This window comes from Hyaena hyaena, unplaced genomic scaffold, assembly GCF_003009895.1.
Source record: "Hyaena hyaena isolate Hyena2069 unplaced genomic scaffold, ASM300989v1 scaffold_660, whole genome shotgun sequence".
Classification (NCBI taxonomy): Eukaryota; Metazoa; Chordata; class Mammalia; order Carnivora; family Hyaenidae; genus Hyaena; species Hyaena hyaena.
In genome coordinates this window covers 502,835-524,113 of record NW_024081292.1, presented here as the reverse complement: position 1 = coordinate 524,113, position 21,279 = coordinate 502,835, and the positions used below count along the sequence as shown (strand labels likewise).

General features: G+C 37.8%; 1 protein-coding gene across 1 annotated transcript in view; it reads right to left on the bottom strand.

Annotated features, from left to right (window-relative positions):
• Positions 1-493: 493 nt before the first annotated feature.
• The window catches only part of PREX2 (phosphatidylinositol-3,4,5-trisphosphate dependent Rac exchange factor 2), a 299,267-nt gene continuing 278,481 nt past the window's right edge, over positions 494-21,279 (bottom strand). The window contains exons 38-40 of the mRNA XM_039216921.1: positions 14,023-14,125; positions 7,673-7,740; positions 494-1,679 (exon numbers count right to left, since the gene is read on the bottom strand). Coding sequence (XP_039072852.1) covers positions 1,634-1,679; positions 7,673-7,740; positions 14,023-14,125 — 217 coding nt within the window. The 3' untranslated portion in view covers positions 494-1,633. The remainder of the gene's footprint in view (positions 1,680-7,672; positions 7,741-14,022; positions 14,126-21,279) is intronic.

Sequence of the window (21,279 nt, the reverse complement as noted above, 5' to 3'; positions counted from 1 at the left end):
ACTCATTAGCTGCACTGAATGTAATCAATCAAGTACAGGAAAATCACAAATGACTAATGTCATGGACCTTCAGGATCAGTTGATAATAATATCAAGAATGTTAAATCTCTGAAAGTTAATATATACTTACTATAGGTATTTGTGTTAAGGTATTATCTTCATTAAATTCTACTTTTCCTTTGAAAACTTTGAGTTTGTTGATTTCTCATTATATATGTGGACTTATCGCAAAAATCCTAAGTGCTTCTGAGCCAAAGAACAATTTTTATCAGCTTTACCACTGTATGAACACCCAGTATATATATAACACAGTATTTTGTTATTCAATACACAACTGATGGCAGTGAAGATTTTTAATGATCATTTGAAAATCAGTATCAAATTTCATAAATTAAAATGTAATAATTGTCTGTATATACCTTAGTTATGAAAAGCATTTCACAAACTAAATTAATCCAAATCCATATAATTATCACAATCACAGGAAGGGCATTTTAATTGTTTTGAAAATTATAGATTCAAAATCAACATTACTGTATTCATTATACTAAAAACAGTATAATTTTATCAACATACAATTGATAAAAATTATGTATATTTTAGAATGAAAATAGAATACACCTTGTGCTTCCATACATTATCAAGGTCTCTAATAGTCCTCGTACAGTTCAACAAATAAAGCTTTATTTTAATTGTTGTACACGTTCCTTGATAGAAAAATAACTCAGCACGGTGTATTCTCTTCAGTCTCACATCTCATATGAAAGTCTTAATAAAAGTAAGAATTTAGGTATCTTTCTAAGTTAAAGGTTGACTTTTTAGATGGGCTTAAATTTCCTTCCTTACTCCACTCTCCTGTCCTATACCTCCCTGATCTCCACCGCTCCCATACCCTGGCCACAGGTGGAGGCTCAGTGCCACTACACATGGCCCTAGGAAGCCATGTCATTTCAGAGACCAGCACTGGCTTGCTGGAACTGTCCATGGGCACAAAGGATACCTACAAGCAGCAGGAAGAAAGTCTTGGTAGAAGCCGCAATCAGCTCTGTTCTCTGTTACTGAGAAATAAACCCTCAGGAGACAGAGTCAAGCATGTTCTTAACCATTCCAAATCATACTTTCTCTGATGCAGGTAGGGGACTGAATACCTACAATAACACCCAGTCTATGTTGTCTGTAACATTTCTGTATGATGATTTGGAAGGTGTGTCCATCTTTCTTCAGTGAAAGACTTTTTCAAGTGGAAATATTCATATCACATGATCTCATTCAGAGAAGATGAAAACAAACATGATAAAATAATTTTAATAAATGGGAGAGGAGACACAATGGTTCATTATTTATCTCTGTTTTTTTCCCCATAAATTCCAGGAATAAAATTTACCCTAAAAATGAATAGTTAGTGTCAATACATAGAGAGATTAGTTTGTGAAGCTATGGATGGTCTGAATGATCTCTTATCCATTTCCAGCACAAATATCCAGGTACCAGAAATACATTAGTTATTTACTCCATGGGGAAGGAGTTAGAGAAAAAAATTCATTTATTTGTCTTGAATGAAGAATGTTTAGCCAGTATGTCCTTTGTCTAGTGTTCAGAAGGTTCTGCTTGCCGGGTTCCTTGGGGATTCTCTTCATTCTTCTCCAATGGGGGGAGGCGGCTCGCACAGCTTGTACAGCCTAGAAAAGGCATGGAAGAATGTGACAGGGGCCTGGAGTATTGCCATTACCTGAGATGTTTCTACTGGTATAGAAAATATGTTGACAATAATTTCTTGGTTCAGGAGCCATGATCATATTGCCTATTTTACTAAAAACCACATATGAATTAGCAAACTCCAAAACTTCACTTCAGTATTCTGGAAACACCAATGTCTCTTTGCAGGTCAAGATAACTACTGATTAAGCAATGTCGCCTTTCCCACACCTGCTGCTTCTGCTCCAGTGCTGCCGGCCCTGACTGTTAACCTTGCTGGCAGCAAAATTGATTCTCTGAGTTCTAGGAGAAGATATTATGATAATTACCATATTGTCTATCATGATTAATTTGTTGCAAAATAGCACCTTCTCATAGGGGTCTACTGATTTCCTGACTAGTTTTCAAAATTTGCTTCATTTTGTATCCTCTCTTGGGTGCAGTCAGTTATGAATAGGCTGATATACTGAGGCCTGAATCTCAAAGGCACAATTACCCGGTGTTTCCTAAGGAAAATCTGCCCAGCTCTTCCCATTGTTCCGTTCACCTATCAGCAGAATCAAGTGGAGATTCAAGTTGGTCAAGGAATCTACTTGAACTGCTAGAGATGCCTGGAAATGCTCCCTCTTGACATCCTAGGTCTAGATGTCTTGAGGCAAAGCTTAGGGGACTGAACTAGGATTGTACACACTCTAGAGCTCCACATTCTCCTGAATATCCTAACTCCAGAACCAAATTAAGGGGAACATAATATCTTCAAGACAGGGGTGCCCGGGTGGCTCAGTCGGTTAAGCCTCTGACTCTTGGTTTCGGCTCAGGTCATGATCTCACGGTTGGTGGGTTCAAGCCCCATGCCGGGCTCTGCACTCACAGTGCAAAGCCTGCTTGGAATTCTCTCTCTCCCTCTCTCTCTCTGCCTATCTCCTGCTCACTCTCTATCCCTATAAACAAACAAACAAACAAACAAACATTTAAATAAAATAGTTGCAAGACAGCCACAGTGACCAGACAGAGCACACCCATTATGGAAGGCACAGTCTGAGAGAAGATCAGCTGACTGAGGTGGCTATGTGTGGGACTATATACACTCCTAATAGTTCCACAGCCATGCTGGCCCGACTTGAGAGCCCCATCCATGATCTAAAAATTTCAAGTATGGGGGCACCTGGGTGGCTCAGTTGGTTAAGCGTCTGACTTCAGCTCAGGTCATAATGTCACGGTTTGTAAGTTTGAGCCCTATATTGGCTCTGTGCTGACAGCTCAGAGCCTGGAGCCTGCTTCAGATTCTGTGTCTCCCTTTCTCTCTGCCCCTCCCCTGGCTTGCACTCTGTCTCTCTCTCACACTCTCAAAGATAAACATTAAAAAAATTTTTTAATATAATAAAAATACTAAGTATTTTCAACTTTGCTCCTTTTCAAAAGTACTCCAAACTCAGGGATAGGGGTAGCTGTGGTGATTCACTTCTTTTACAGATTAAATTGAACACAGTTTACATGAGTTGTTGAAAAATTTAGCAAATTATGTTTCCTTTTCCTTCAACATTTAATCCCATGCTAATTCTATATCAAAGGGGGAAAGAATGAAAAAGATTGAATATTGAGTTAGTAACCTAGTTAATAACATAAACTTTCCCCATCTGGAAACACACAGAAAAAGTTACTGCCTTTGGAGATAATTCAAGTCTGAAAGGTGCTTAATGCTCTACATGTCATCTCCAGGGAAGAAAATGAATACTGAAATAAGGACATCTCACATCAGAAAAGCTTATTTCATCCTTCCCAGAGAAAATAATACATTAAGTTGAGCTGATACAGTTCAAAGCTGCCTTTGCAGTTAAAAAATATAGTGTTGCTTCAAAATGCATTCCCAGCACTGGAATAATGGAATGATCAGAAAGTTCCTTTCCTCTTTAAATTTGATCCTTTCATTTTCCTGACAGCACTGTCTAATGAATGAAAAGGCAGTGGCCTTACTCAGGTAGAACATAAACAGTAAGCCGGGTGGTGAATGTCCTACCCTGTGAGATCTGGGCTGAGCCATCACATTCCATTACCTTGCACTGCACGTTTCCACATAATGGAACTAATGCCACTGTGTAGGCAAGTCTTTGAAATGTCTGCCTTGCAAATTGGCAAAAGGCTACTCTGTGTGATCACCTAATGAAATAATAGCTCTGGATACTAAAGAACTGCGCAGATTCAGCTTCTGTGAAGCTTCTTGGAAGTGACTTAGGGTTATTTGAGTTCAGACACATTTGTAATGGAAATCCTGGGGCTTTGGGAATTTAGAACAGACAGAGTTGGGAAGTAAAATGTAATAGTTAAGAGTTGGACTTTTACTCTGCACCAAGGCATTGGTATTTTGGCAGCTAAATTGTTAGGTAATGGGGGGCCTTGGTTTGCCCAGCGTTTTGGGGTCCTTGTCATAGTCTCATTCCACCCATGCACACCAGAGCCACTGCATGAATAGGTTTGCTCCTTGCTCCACTTTCTTGTTTTCCTGTTTGCGCTTGGGCCACCATCTTGGAGCTGGTATTTCCAGCCTAAATCCAAATCTGCCAAGAGTAAAACTTTCAAACTTCAATCTACAGATCATGCCCTTCATCCTTCTACATGGCAAAAGAGACATTTTCAAGACTACAGTGTCAATAACAATCTGTCCCAAGATAATTCTCCTTATCTTACAGATGAGAAAATTATCTCAGAGAAAATAAATAACCTGACTAAATAAGGTCACAAGCAGGAGCTGGGACTCAAAACCATGTTTTTCATGTGTAACCACTACCATTTGCTGCTTCACAATTAGACAAATATAAAAAAAAAAATCAAGCTATCATTGCATAATAGTTTCCAGGTTTTGTGATCTAATAGAAAATAAGACTTGTGTACCTTTGTATCTGAAAGGGAAAATTTGGTTCATAATAAAGATAAGTTTATTAGTCTGAAGATCCAATGGATGCAAGTTAGGAGGAAGAACACTGTATTGCCCACAAAGGCATCTCCACGTGGGTGTCCCATTGATCCTTAGTCCCTATGTTACTGGGATGAGCTCACCCTCATTTCCCTACACATGCTCAGTGAGTAGAACCATTTGCCCCTTGTCATTCAAGCCAAAGATTTGGTGTCATCCTAGAATATTCTTCTTCTAGCAAATTGTTCTTCAATTTGCTGTCTTTGGGGCAAGGAACCCTGGTTCCCAGCTGGGTGGGATCCCAGACCCCCTGGGCCCCTCAGTGCTCTGTCCTCACCCCTCACACAGTGCTTTTCACATTCTACCTTTCTTCCCAGTTATGTTTTCTCATCTCATCTCTTTAACTGAAAGCTCCTTGAGGGCTTTTTTTTTTTTTTTTTTTCATTCTTAAAGAGACTTTTTTATTATAGAATTTCTCTTTCACTGGTGACATGCAATGAGCTAACAGAATTTCATTAATGAAACAAAGTGAGAAATAAAAACATGTACGCTTATTAATTAATAACAGAAACCACACCTTGCCCAAGAAGGGATGCTGACCGTGTTCTCCCAGAGCAGAGGGGAGACGTGTGTGAGGGCTATGATGCCATCAATTTGGTCCCCTCCTTGGATTTAACTCTTCCAGATGTTGGGATGGAGCAGGGGGGAGGCAGGGAACGCACACCCAGTTCCAGCCTCTCCACCAACATCCCACTCCTCTGCCCCACAGCTACTAACCGTCTCCTGCAGGAGCAGCCGGTCCCCACGACCATCGACAAGCTGCACCACACGAGGCCGAGGTCACCGGACCAGGGACTGAAACGGAGCTGTGCTTTGCCAGAGGCTGAGTGTGGGGCGGCTTGAGGGCTTTGATCTATTTCCATCTCATGATTCTACTCTCCATGGACCATAGCAGGGTGCTTTGCATTTCTTAAGTCCTCAATAAATATTTGTAGAAGGAGTGAAAGAATAAATAGGATTAAATTAAAAATTATTTTAGATTTCTCTTTGGGGATTATTATTCTCTTATAAAAATGTCAACTTTGCAGCAAGCACATTTTATTGTGTTTCAGGTCAAGAGTTTTAAGACACAACCCAATAAAGAAAAAAGTGAGTTCATCAGTTTCTTTTCTTGTATTCAGCTTGTGTGTTGGTTTATTGATCAGGATGCTAAAGTCTTATCTTAACCCTACTATTTATTAGTATTTATAAGCTCTAGCTATGAAGACCTTGCTAAGCCATTATCTTGTTTTCTTATTGGAATGTTAACACTTCACTGGGTCTGTTATCACAATATACCATGTCAGCTCAAGATGCCAGAGAGAGAATGCCTATGTGAAATGATTCTTTAGCAACAGAAAGGCTTTCTAACTTAATCAACTATGAAAGATAACATTAACAAGACTTGAGGATTAAAAAAGTTAGAAGTAAACACAATTAGAACATGAGTGCTCCATCCATTTTCAGGGGGAAATATGTTTTCCCTTTTGAAAGTACTTCCAATGCCCACATAGTTTTTTTAGAATGAAACAGAACTTCATAAAAGCTGCTGTCATCATTCTCACTCTGGTAACTACTTTGTAAATAGAAAAAAAATTAAAAAGAGTGTCTTATCTGTGACAGTGCCTGGAGGAGGTTCCGTTTTGTTAAAATACCAATGTATAAAAACAATCAAATGTAAAAGAAATTATTTAATTTTGCCCCACTTCAAGATAGATGGCTGCCTACCTTATTGTCACCAGGGAAATGAAATTAACATTTCTTTGATGGCTGTCTCCATGTTCATTTATTCTAAAGGTGAATTAGAGTCATTTCTTTTTTTAAATTAAAAAAAATTAGGGGTACCTGGGTAGCTCAGTCGGTTGAGCATCTGACTCCAGCTCAGGTCATGATCTCACAGCTCGTGGGTTCGAGCCCCGCATCAGGCTCTGTGCTGACAGCTGACTCAGAGCCTGAAGCCTGTCTTTGGATTCTTTGTCTCCCTCTCTCTCTGACCTTCCCCTGTTCACACTCTGTCTATGTCTCTGTCTCTCTCTCAAAAATAAACATTAAAAATTTTTTAAAGTTTAAATTTTTGACAGAGAGAAATCATGAGCAGGAAAGGGGCAGAGAGGGAGAAGGAGAGAGGATGAGAAGTGGGCTCTGCACTGAGAGCAGTAAGCCTGATGTGGCGCTTGATCCTATGAACTGTGAGATCATGATCTGAGCTGAAGTCAGATGCTCAACCAACTGAGCCACCTGGGTGCCCCTAGAGTTCTTTCTTGTTATGATATGTGAAATGTGAATATTTGGTATGATCACAAACGAAAAGCTCATTCATTCATTTATTCATTTGCACATTGTTGAAATCAGTTGAGATATTTAATGTCTCCTGTATTGCACTACGATGAGCAAGGAATAAAATCCATAAAACATATTCTCTGCCCCCAAAGAATGCATATTCAGGTTGGCCGAGGAGACATTCAACAATATATTATAACACAATATGGTAAGAGCTATAAACCAATATACAAGATGCTAAGGGAGCACTAAGAGGAAGAAACCTCATCCAAGTCTTCAAAGAGAAAGGGACATTCAGAAAAGGACACAAAGGGTTTTGTGGGTAAGTAGGAGTTTTTCATACAGACACAGATGGGAAAAGCAATCACGCCAGAGGGAACAGCATGTACAGGCAGAGAAATATAAAAGGAAATGGCATTTTGGGAGTTCAGTACACTTGGGTTACAAATTTTAGTAGTACTTGTGTGGACTTTTGTGTTTGAAATCACAATGCAACTTGGAAAACAGAATAATGTCAAAACTTCTACCTGTTACCTCTAAGTTTGCTTCCCTTAAAATTCCACTGAATTCAGAGACCAGTTATGCTTGCTCACATTTAGCCAGAGAGTGTTTATAAAGTCAGTTTCCATGATTACATTCAGTACTGCACTAGGCGTGTGCTGTGGCAGGTGCATTAGATGTGAGTGACACTGCCTGGGAAATGGTGGCAAGTCCTTTGGGAAAGAGCAGACCTGGGGAATCACTTACCTTGGAGCAGACTGTGGGGTTCTGTCTCTGATTCCCAAATTCTTTGCTGTGTTCTGAACTCTTGCTCCCTGAAAGAAGTAGGAACATCATTTTTAGCTCTACATTGTATTAGTAATTATTTAACATACCATTAACATTTGAGTGTAGAATATTTATTCCAACAATGTATATAACATCGAGAGATGAGGTGAAGCAGAAGAGAAAAATCATCATCTGAGCATTTTCACTACTAATGCTTCTAAGAATCAAAATATGCAGATACATTGTTCCAAAGGATTGATATTTACTTCAATACCCATCTAAATCATTCAAAATAAATTTAAATCACTGCTTCCTGTTCACTATCTCATCTATGTCTTTATTCCTAGAAGCAAGCAATACCTTAGGTGTTGAAAATAAGAAATGAGCAGGCTACAAATACGTGCTGTGGCCTCCGTTTCATGGAACAGAAATCATAGTTCTATTGCTCTCATGTACCTGTTTTGTCCTTAACTGAATAATCAGCTACTATTTTAAATGTCATAGTATTTACCAAGAAAAGATTTTCTTAAATAGTTCTAAAGCAATTATGTATAAGGCATGTGCATGTAGATCTCTGAAATGTAAGAATTTTGCTCAAAAATTTATAGTACAAAGACAATGTACTTTAGCAATGAAAAAGTCCCTCACAACCTGTCAAGTTCATGAATGAATGTTCAGTTCCTAGTGGGAATTAGTTACTACATAGAACCAAACACCAGGGTTTGGGGCTGAGAAGAGATGAAGTAGAATGGTTTTTTAAAAAAACCTATGGGGGTGCCCTGGTGGCTCAGTGGGTTAAGTGTCCAACTTTTGGTTTCTGCTCAGGTCATGATCTCATGGTTTGGGAGTTCGAGCCTCATGTTGGGCTCTGAGTTGATGGTGCAGAGCCTACTTGGGATTCTCTCGCTGTTTCTGTCCCTCCCCTGTTTGTGCTCTCTCTCTCAAAATAAATAAATAAGCTTAAAAAATAAAATGAATACAAAATCTCTGAAACTCTTTTCTGCTACCAAATTGTGAGCTATGGGAAGGTAAGGGAAGAAAGAAAAGGAGAAAAGGAAGAAAGGAAAAGAAAAGAGTATATTCCCTTAAGATGGACCAAATAAAGGAAAACAAATAGGGAAAAGGGGTGGGAATGGCAAAAAGACAGATGGGAAGGAATTTAGGAATTATAATTAAGCAGTTAAAAAATAACTCCTAATTTTGGAGTAGTTTTGGACTTAGAGAAAAGTTGTACAACCAGAAGAGAAATTTCACATACTTAACTCAGCTATATAAACTCCCTCTAACACGCACCCTTCACTAGATCAGAGTATAATGATCGAAACCAGGGAATTAATGTTAAGATAATGCTTCAAGTCTTATTCAGATTTCACCATTTCCCCCTCATGTCCCTATTCTATTCCAGGATCCAACCCAGGATCCCATACATTTTGTTTTCTTGTCTTCTTGGTCTTCTGATTTGTGGCAGTTCCTTGGATTTTCTTTGTCTTTTCTTTGTATTTTATGACCTTAATACTTTTGATGAGTACTGGTTATTATTTTGGAGAATGTTTCTCAATTTGGGTTTGTCCAAATGATATCTTTCCTCATGATTAAATAGAGGACATGCATTTTGGACAAGAAGTGATTTTGTGCCTCCTCAGTGCATGAGACCACTTATGTTGACCACCACCATATCACCATCACCATATTGCATGACTTCTCTATGCCTTATCAGTGACAGTAACTTTTATTACTCATTTCAAGTGGTGTCTGCCAGATTTTTCCACTGTAAAGTTACTACTTTTCTTTTTGTAGTTAATAATTACCTCTCCACTCCCATTTACCTTCCCAGGCTCAAATAAATGCCATCTTGGCTAGTAATCAGTTGGTCATTCATTATATAAAGTATTGTTTTAAGTGCACTGAGCATATCCTCACAAACTATGTGCACCGAGTATATCCTCACAAACTATGTGGCAACTACTTATATGAATAGTACTATAAGACTATACATATGTACTGTTTCTCTTCAAACTTGTGCTTAAGATTTTAGTCTCTATTGGTGTATCCTGCCTGAAACAATGATAATGTAGTATTTACAAAGGAACACTTATATAAATGTCATCCCTTATCCATTATTTATTCAACTATTTACTTAAATCAGTATGAATTTACAAGTATTTATCTTATTATGAATTATTTTCCAATATTTTTCTTATTAATATTTTTTTGGTTCAATTTGTTCCAGATGGCCATTAGGAGTTCCTTCAGGTTGCTTTTCATGTCCTGCTGGAAGAACCACAATCATTTTGAGGACTTGCTTATTTTTGGTACCTAAAGGTGTCCCAGGGTCATCTTCCTTGTTTCAGCTGGAAATTAACCACTTCTCCAAGCACCGTGGCTCTTTTTAATGGAGAATTATATTTGGAACCCAACATCTGGACACTGGGTATGCTCATTGCTACTACTGGCATGTAACTGCTTCTCGGTCTTCTGAGTAGACAGAGCTATTTGACTAACTGCAAACATACTCAGACATCTGTATTTATTTCTATCTGTGTGTGTGTGCACGTGCACACGCGCGTGTGTGCATGTGTGTGTATCCATCAGTTCCAATTGCTACCTTTGATTTCAATCCCACACCACAGTGTTTGTTCTAGATAATAGCTTTCTCCCTTTCTCTATTTATAACTTCCTCTTCTGACAGTAAGAAACTTTATGCTCATTATTTACAATATATTTACTTACTTCTGCAAACCTAGTATATACATAAACTAGTCTTGGAATTTCTAAATCACTTCCCTGTGAGAAATAGATTTACTAGGCTAGGGTATAGTATTTGTATATAATTCCTTTTGTCTTTAGTCTCATAATATTCCATTGACTAATCTTTAGAAAGGCTTTTGCTTTCTTTAAACGCTGCAAATAATATTGATGTTCATCATGCTAAACACCACTGTTGGTGTATTCCACAGTGAACTCAACTATATAATTCTTTACATACTCAACATGCCAGATACCTTCAGTTTTATACCCTTGTCTACATTGTTTCCTCTACCCAAATACCTCCTTTCTCCTCTTCCCTACCTCTCCATTCCCATTTACCTTCCCAGGCTCAAATAAAATACCATCTTGGCTAGTAATTAATTGGTCATTCACTATATCAGGTGTTGTTTTAAGCACACTGAGTATATCCTCACAAACTATGCGGCAACTACTATTAAAATCTTTATTTTAATAAAAAGGAAACTTAAGTATCAGAGAGACTTAGAACCTTGTCCCAAATGAAACAGACAGTAAACACTGGAGCTGGGATTCAAAGTGAGGTTGTTCGGCTCAAGAATCTATGCCTTTAAATCACTATCATGTTATAATTTTCTGCATGAAGCCTTTTCCTGGTTGTCCCACTTAGAACTTTTGAACACACACCATTTAGCATTTATTGTCTGCCAGGTACTATTGTGGAAACCTGTGCCACCAAAACAAAATATACTCAGTGTCCCAGCCATTGAAAGGCGCATGGGCTACTCATTTCTTCTTTGTCTTATGTCCAAAACCCCTGAGGTTGTGTACCACTTGTCTATTGGTACTTGTATCATGATGATTTGCCTACGTATGGCCACCATGAGATGAGGAAAGAATCATATCTTCCTCAGTCTTTGTTACTGGTGCCCAGTATAATGTCCTGATATTGTAGGTAATGAGACAAAACTCTCTGAAATTCCAGTTTTATTTAAAAAAATTTTTTAATTCCAAATAATACTTTGAATGTATAATTTGTAGGCTAAAAACTTTGTTTCTAATATAAATGAAAGCTTCTCCCTCAAACCTTGTATTAATCAGATCAGTTGGTTATGTAAAAGCGCTGCCTAGGATTATTATAGTCATTATCAAAAAATTAGAAGGGGCATAGTGCCCTTCCTTCTACCTCTCCGCTTTCCTTCTAACTAACCAGAGAATTAAACAAGTCTATGAAAAATACATATACAAATCTGTACATGAAAACCATAAAATAAATCATGCTGAAGAGCTTCTCCCTAAAAAAGAAACTAAAGATCTTAGAAAACATTATTCATTAACCTGGCAAATATCTCAACCATTCAGTCCCTGGAGAGAGAGTTGAGTCTAAATGGTTGAAAGGCAAAAGGAATAGAAAAGTCAGATCTTTGATCCCCATTTGTGTTCTAACTACTTAGATCACAGGTAGGTAAGAGCTGGTGTGTAGACTGGATCTCAGCCACTAATTCCACTGCCTGTAACAGCTAGACACTGGAGACAGGATGGTAGCAGAAGGAATGTTGCAAAAATCTCTCTGTACACCAGGTTAGTGCACTTTCTCCAAAGAGAGGTCCCCAGGCTCTCTGATCTGTCATACAGAAGTCAGAAATTAGTTCTTTGTTTCAGATCCACCTGGACATGTCATATTTGCATCAGAGAAACAGTAACAAAGGTGGGTAGCTACCTACTCTTAATGCAGTTCTTAAAAAAAAAAAAGTAGAAGGAAGAAGTGATGAATACTGAAAAATAGTGTAGTTTAGAAATCAACTGAGATTTTATAAGAAACTTCATAACTTCTAAGTTGCCTTAAGTTATTAATAAATATATAATAATATATGTAAATATAACATGTATATAGTATTTCAAAAAGGTTTACACTGGTTAAACAACTCTTCAAGGCTTACATAAAATAGTTCCCCCCCTTCTAGTTTATCAATCTCCATTTTCATGTGTAAGAACTTAAATTGATTACTGAAGTCCATATAGTAAGAATGTATATCTAGAGAATTCATCATTACTCCTGTACTAGATTATTCTAAAACAGGTTAATACCAGTCTCTTAGTCTGCCAAAAACCTTAGTTTTGAGTTGGCCCTTCCAAGTCTTAATTCAAACTTATTCTAACAGCAACAGAGTGAAACAGAATGCTTAGTGTCTTTCTGTATTTTTGGCATCCCAAACCCAACCCTGATATGAATAAACACAAGCTGACTTTGATCTACTCTTTAAAAACAAATTTGTATTATATCCAAAAAATCCTTCCAAAATCTGCTGGCATTTGCATCTGTATTTGCCCTTTTGTAGCTGAACCACAGTGTGTCCTGTGCTTCTTGTGGATCTAACCTTTACTTAGCAAATCCCTCTTAAACCTTGTCAGATCTGGGTTTCCAGTCTCCTGCTCCAGAGTTCCCAACTTGAAGCTCCAATGTATTATCCACTTTATTCCTGAATTACATACCCCATACTAGTGCTAGTATCACTGTACTATATCTTTGGAGCAAGCCCATAGGGATTTGTATGTTTGCATTAAGAGTTATACACTAAGTCGGGGCTCCTGGGTGGCTCAGTCAGTTGAGCCTCCGACTTCGGCTCAGGTCATGATCTCATGGTTTGTGGGTTCGAGCCCCACGTCGGGCTCTGTGCTGACAGCTAGTTCAGAGCCTGGAGCCTGTCTTCGGATTCTGTGTCTCCCTCTCTCTCTGACTATACACTAAGTGTATAACTAATTTGTGATTAACTAATTTGTTAAATCAATTTTCTGTGGTTATCCCGAGAAACTGTGGCAGAATAAAATATTAAATTGATATTTTCCAACTCTTCTGTCTTTCTACTACGTTGTGTCTTTTCTCTTAGACAAGGTACATTTTCCTAACAATAAACTGGAGGTTAATGCATTTTTGTTATCTCTTTAAAGAATCTTAAGTTAGAAACCAAACTATCACATTAAAATACCATGGGGTATTATATCAAAAGTTCATTCTCTTTATTCCCACCTATAAATACTTCAGTGACATAACGACATCATGAAAGTTGCTATTCATCCTCTGAAGGAAAATTTGAGGTATGTGCTTTATCTTCAGAATAAATTTCTTAGCATGGCTTGGACTTCACTTTGAGAGCTCCAGGAGCAAGCAGGGCCCTCAATTCTTTCCTCTTCTTCCTTGGCCCCACCCTCAATTCTATTCCAGAGCCTTAGTAAATCACCTGCGAGGCCCAGAAAATGCCATGTATCCTTTGACCATGCCCTTTACATAAACCTCAAATCCACTCCTGCCCATTATGCCTGGCCAACCCCTTTCCTCCTTTGGGTTATCTCTTAGACATCCTTTTTTCCAGGTTGGCTTAGTTTCTTGGAGGACCCTCATATAGATGTCTAGACAGTACTGCCTTCACCCTGGGAGTGTTTCTTGTTCACATTTACCCTCTGAGCCTGAAAATGTGTCCCGCACATATAGGCACCAGACACCTGATAAATGCTGATTAATCCTCATTAAACCTGATAAATCCTGATTAAAAGGAATCTTCAAATCCAGGTCTTGTAAAACAATCCCTAAACTGTGTGTGACTTACCTGCTTCCGCATCACATCTGTCGCCTGCATGATGTAGCGAGGAGGCAGTCCGTGGCTTCTGGCCAGAATGATGGCCTGCTCCAGTGTCACACTCAGGGTGCACCTGTGTGCAAAGGCAAAAGCAAGTCAAATGCCATCAGTTCCCATTAAGCACTTCAAAACACTTTGGATTACTAATGAAGGGCAACAGAATATGTTATCCCAAAATATGCTTCCTCAGAGAATTACTCATTTTTCCTTGGGTATCCTCCATGTATACATAAGATATACATGTTAATAAACTTGTTTGTTTTTCTCTCATTAATCTTTTATTATAGGGGTCTCAGCTAAGAACTCAGAAAGATAGAGGGAAAATTACTTTTCTTTCCCTACACTAACGTCAAAATAAAAATGGAAGCAAGTGAACAATGAACCATTGATTTTTCTACATAGAACACCTATTTAAAAATAGATTACAGGGGTACCTGGGTGGCTTTGTTGGTTGAGCATCTAACTTCGGCTCAGGTCATGATCTCATGGTTCGGAGTTGAGCCCTGCATCAGACTCTCTGCTGTCAGTGCAGAGCCCACTTGGGATCCTCTATCTCCCTCTCTTTCTGTCCCTCCCCCACTCACGTGCATGCCCTCTCTCTCAAAAATAAACATTGAGAATAAATAAATGAAAATAAATAAAATAAAAATAAAAATAGATTAGAGAGCTACATGACCGGGATCCTAAGTATTTAAATTTAACAAACTCATAATGAACTCTGTTTATGAGTTTATATGCCTGGAGTTAAAAAAAAAAACAGACATAATAAAACCTATTATCAGATATTATTCTTTACTGACATTTCATGTAACTTAAAAGAAATGACTTCTTAATATGTTTCATTCATGTATACATTATAGTTAATAGATTTATACTAATTTATGCCCAAATGCTTAGAAAAGTAAACAGTGAAATTAATATTCACTAAGATCAGAGTTGACTTTTTTTTAAAAAAGTATGTTTCTTGGACCCAATCTAAGAGATTGTAAAATTTTCGTTCCAATTTTAGTATATGTGCTGCCGAAGCAAGCACAAGAGATTGTAAAATTTTCAAAAGGAGCTTGTAATTAGTTATACAGGAATGTGATGACCAGAGCAACCTGAAAAAAATTTAGAATTCAGGCCCTGAATTCAGTGATTGCTGTGCCTTTCTCCTTGTCCTCTGTCCTTTGCCTTCTATTTTAAGGCATTTCTTTTATGTCTTTCCACGTTTTTCTCTGACCGCTCTCAGAACCTATGCATATTTGCTAACATTTTCAGGTGCTGGTCTCTGAATTGTTTTTCATAAAATTCATAGGAGCAGATTTTCTTCTACTTTACTTTTCAATTTATGGATACATTGATGGTCTTTTTTTCCAGTTTTGCATTTGCCTCCCTGTAGTTTGGTGTTTTTTTACATGTATATTTTTTCTAGATCTGTTCAGTTTTTCCTTACAAATGAAAGGTCTACTATGCAATTGCTCCTCTGTGAGGAATACCTAACTCACTCATCTTTGGCAAAGAGACTCAACTATAGAAATCCAATACATCTGCCTGATTTTGATACTGATGAATTAATAAAAAGAAGAGTAATGGGTTTAAAACATTACTGCTAAAATTTTAGAAAGCACCTGATGAGTAAATGTATTATTATACATAATTGGATTCAAAGGAGAAACATGTTAAGTTTCGTTGGCTGTTAAATGACCTGAGAAGCACTAACATGACACAGAACTCTTTACACAGCATTAATAACATATTCAGAGGGGCTAAAGTTTTACAATTACCTTTTGGTAGTATGCTTACAAACATTTACTGTATGAGTCTGATAATAATATATAGTTGTACTTAAAAAATTTTTTTATAGTTTATTTATTTTTGAGACAGAAGGAGACAGAGCATGAGTAAGGAAGGGGCAGAGAAAGAGGGAGACACAGAATCTGAAGCAGGCTCCAAGCTCTGAGCTGTCAGCACAGAGCCCGATGCTGGACTCAAACCCACGAACTGTGAGATCATCACCTGAGCTGAAGTCGTATGCTTAACTGACTGAGCCACCTAGGCACCCCATAGTTGTAGTTTCTTTTAAAAAAATTTAATGCTTATTTATTTTTTAGAGAGAGAGAGCGAGAGAGCAAGCAGGAGAGGGGCAGAGAGAGAGGGAGACACAGAATCCAAAGCAGGGTCCAGGCTCTGAGCTGTCAGCACAGAGCCCGATGTGAGGCTTGAACTCACGGACAGCAAGATCATGACCTGAGCTGAACTCAGACGCTTAACCGAGTAAGCCACCCAGGTGCCCCTATAGTTGTAGATGTACATGCTCTTGCGCACTATAGGACAGTATATGCCCTGAAAGCCAAGAAATTTAGTTGATAGTTCACACTTTTAAAAAAATCAATTTTTTACAAAGCATTTAATTGTCACCTTATTTGACAGGTGTAACCTTTTCTTCCTCCTATTTTAAGTCCTTACTGATTCTAACATTTTAATCAATAACACTCATTACACTAGCTGAATGATGCTAAAAAAGAAATCTTTATCTTTTTCTAGTCAAACTGAAATATGTCCATTCCTTTAGATAAAACATGACCTGCCTTCGTCTACTTATAACAAACACTTACTTATTGTGAAGGATTTTTAACAAGCAGCCTATAATTTTTATCCATATTCTTAATCTTTTTAAACCAATTTATTTCTCCCTACTTCAAATTGTAGTAAATGGCACTATAGCAGCAAATTATCTGCTAGAGACTTTAAAAGATTTTACTATAATCTCTCAATCAATCAATGTGGCCAGTAACATGCTCTTTTGGAGAGGTTACCTCAAGATATCACCTTTTTAGAATCAATCACACACACATCACCTAATAGAAAAATCTACCTTAAAATGGATACATATATTTTCTTTCACTAGCACATCACAAACAGATTGCTTTGTCTATCTATATCTGCCTTTTCATACTAATCACTATGTATGTTCCAATTAGGTCCCCAGATTAATTTGAAATTTTGAAAAAGTGAAACATTTAAAAAAATATAGCCAGGACACTGTGGGAAGTATTGCCTGTGTTTGACTCTCAGTTGATTTGTCCAGCAGAAGCCTGCTTTTTCTATCACAGCATCACAGGATTCTACTTTCCTGAATGAAGCATGTGACAGAAAGCCCAGCAGTAAGCCCACAACTTTGTTGTTAATATACCAATATGTGTCCTGGCTTTTTCTCTTCTCTCAGCTATCAGTATCTGAATGTCAAGTGGAAAAATTCAGCATTTGCAAGAAGCATTCTGATTCTAGCATTCTCGGGAAGACTGCAGGTCCAGAAAGTGACACATGGTTTTGCAATGGCACATAAATGTATTCTCAGTCAGGTTTTACAAGAGATCACTTGGTTTTATGGGTACTTTGTTTATTACCAGTGAGACAGCTTTGCCCACAATGGACAAGAGAATGAAGGGAGCACACCAAAGGCTGTGAGTCCTAAGCAAATCCATTCCGGACAAGAGTTCTTATCTGACCCGCCAATTTCCTTTCTAGCACTATCTCTGTTTTCATGTTAGGTGGTTAAATTAAAATTTAAATCTATAGTTCCACTGCATCCTGGAAATTATGGGCCATCAGTTTTCAGCTCTTTCTAGTTGTAGTATCATTTTTAAAATTTAGACAACTCTTTCCCTGGGAGTCACAAAAATTTTTAAAAAAAGATCACAGAGTAGAATTTGTCCTTGATAAAAAGGCAAATATGACATATACACTGAGGAAAGTTGTTCCATAATTTTAGTAGTAAGACATTCCAAGTAATAGCTCTGCTTAGGGCATACTCCTGAGAAAATGTACTTGACAGGGCTATAAAATTATGCAGAAATTGTGAATTTCCCCATAGAAAGAAAACGGAAAGGGTCAATATATCTGTGCTTGTAACGAATAAATCTTCTTGACATATTTTGTATTAAGAATAGATCCCACCTCACATCAGAGATTTAGTAGAGTTTTAATATGATGGATGTAACCTGTAGTTAATGGGTCCAATTTAATTTGAAAGGCACTCTGATTTAACAATGCTGTTGGAAGAGTCACAAAGAAGTAACTTTTGTTGATTCATTCACTCAGCAGATATTTTTTGAGTGTCTACTTTGTACCCACAAGTACCATTAGAGGCTGGAGAAGCGGATTTACTATCAAGCTAAAAAAAGGTTGAGAGTCAGGGTCCCTTATATGTATGGAGCCCTAGCAAATTGTGCACATAGTCACATGCTTTTATAAATTTGCAAAAGTGAAAGGTTATTTATTTATTCATTCATTCATTCATTCATTCATTTACTATTTGCTTTGAGCAAGAGAGAGTGTGGATGCACACAGGCCAGGGAGGCGCAGAGAGAGAAGGGAGAGACAGGATCAGAAGAAGGCTCCACACTGTCAGCAGAGCCCAGCACGGGGCTCGATCCCATGAACCGTTAGATCATGACCTGAGCTGAAATTAAGAGTTGGATGCTCAACTGACTGAGCCTGTCTGAACCTACCCAGGCACACTGTCTGAAGCAAAATGTTTTAATTGCAAACAGTTATGACTGTTGTCTTAATTATGTCTGTCTCAACTTCCCTTCATTGTGTGCTGGACTGTTCAGATGGCTGTGATTATTTCTGGAACTGAGCTAAAGGAAGCAGAATTAGGATGCACTTTAGGCTAGGCTGATGGAAACCTATGTGTATGATTTGCAGTCACTTCAGTTTCAGTTAGGTTACTGTAGTCTTCTGGTGTAGAAATGGATCCCAGAGTATTTGTACTGTCCATTGTGCAACTCACTCACCTAATGTTGAAAAGGAGGGGCAGGGCCCAAGTTTGAAATGCAGTGTTCATATCCTGGGGCACCCAGCGCTGTGTGTGGTGTTGGAAAAACCAGGCTAGAAATATATGGAGTCAGAAGCTAGTCTGCAGAATATTCTTCCAAACATTACTGTTCATATGCTAAAGAACCTTACAAGGGTTCTCTTATTCAACTACAATTTAAAGATGCATAAGATATTTAGCAATAATGTTGAATTTATTTAAAAAATTTTTTTAATGTTTATATTTTATTTCTGAGAGAGACAGAGTGAGCAGGGGAGGGTCAGAGAGAGAGGGAGACACAGAATCCGAAACAGGCTCCAGGCTCTGAGCTAGCTGTCAGCACAGAGCCCGACGTGGGGCTCAAACCCATGAATCGTGAGATCATGACCTGAGCCAAAGTCAGACTTAACTGACTGAGCCACCCAGGTGTCCCCAATAACGTTGAAATTAAAAGGCTTTTCTTTTTTTTTTTTTTAAATAAGCTGTTTTTTTTTTTTTAAATGTTTTATTTATTTCTAGGAGAGAGAGAGAGACAGTGTGAGCAGGGGAGGGTCAGAGAGAGAGGGAGTCACAGAGTGAAACAGGCTCCAGGCTCTGAGCTGGCAGTCAGCACAGAGCCCGACGCGGGGCTTGAACTCACAAACCGCGAGATCATGACCTAAGCAAAAGTCGGACGCTTAACCGACTAAGCCACCCAGGCGCCCCTTAAAAGGCTTTTCTAATTAAGATTTTTTTTAAAAAAACTGATAAACCACTCTAGAAATAAAACAGAATTATCTTCCTATTCTCCCTGTAGATTATATTACAAAATTATTATAATTTGAAGAGGCAGTTACCAAAAACTGTGGAGGAAAGAATTATAGAGGTGAGTTAGGAAATAAAATTTTAAAAAGCAGTCTTTTATTTTTCAGATTTTATAATGGTTGTGGTATTTACTAGTATTTTAAACCTTGTATTTTTTTGCATTCCAAATAAATATTAAGTTTCAATTCTATTTTGTTTTGTAATTTTTCTATTCTTTTTTTCTTAAAAAGGACACTTAATTTCTGACCGTAAAATCTTAATCCACTCCAGTGTGCTGGGGATGCAACAGCAAACAGAAAAAAGTACCATCCCTTTTGGTGATCAAACTTCAGTGGGAGGAAAAAAGTATTAAAATAAGAAGAAAATACATAATATCAGGTAATGATATGTTATCTGGAAAAGTAACTTTTTTAAGGGAATAAAAAGTAAATAGGGTGGAACAGCAGAGGAAAATGCTGGTATTGGGAAGACCATTTCAAGGAGAGTAAGTGCAAAGGCCCTGAGGTCAATGCATGTTCTCTTTGCTTCTGAGCAAGTGTGGAGTTCAGTGTGCTGGGGCACACATAGAGAAGAGATGAAGTTAGAGAAGTAGTCTGGGCCCCCAGTATGCATGGCTTGGGAATCAGAGTTTAGGAGTAAGGGTGTCTCTTATTTATTTCCTTAGTTGTTATGAAAAAATTCAACATTTGCATTATATGATGTAGAATAACAATCTGTTAAGCAAATTATCAAAATAATTTACTGAATATCTATCTCTATCCTTAATATACTATCAATACTGTATTCAAAAGATCTTCAGTTGCTTTCCAGGCAATATTTGCAAAAGCAAACTCTTCATCCTGATGCTTAAGGATTTCTACCAATTGCTCTCCCATTTTCTACTCCTCCATCTTCCCAGCATCCCAGCTATCCATCCTCTACCTAGAACTTCTTTCTGCTTGGTCAACATTTGGTGCCAGTGCACAAACTTCTCCCACATAACACGTCTGTCCACTTTTGCAGTGTCTTTCAAAATATCACAAAACCTTTCCGAATGTAGAATAGCAGTTGACAACATGGGCATCATAACCAGGGGTACTGGGGTTTGAGCATGTCTTGTAGGCCTCTGGCCAGGTTACTTCAACCCTCTCAGCCTCAATTTTCTCATCTGAGAAATGACAAAAGCTGGCATAGTGGCCTCATAAGGTGCTGTAAGAATCACCTTACATGACATTTGTGATCACTTAGCCACACCTGTGGTAATGCTATTTCCACTCTCTTTGCTACTGAGCTCACACTGTAAGTCTGTCTTGATGAGCAACACATTACTTGGAAAATTTGAAGAACATGAGTGAGGTTTCATAAATTCCATTTCTCAAACCCCACTGTATTTTAACTACTTACAAAATGTCTTTCTACTTATTTTTAAATGATGGTCATAGAAATAACCCTGTGGCTAATTTAAAAAATAGAATTTTATTAATTATATAAAATTATGATGTTTTATCATTATGATAAATTCATGAGGTAGGTAAATGACAAACTTCCACCAATATCTCTTTTACAAATTGGGGTTTGGTAGAAGTAGACTTCACCTGATAATCTGGCACTTGCTAATATGTTTATTTGTGATTTTTATTTCA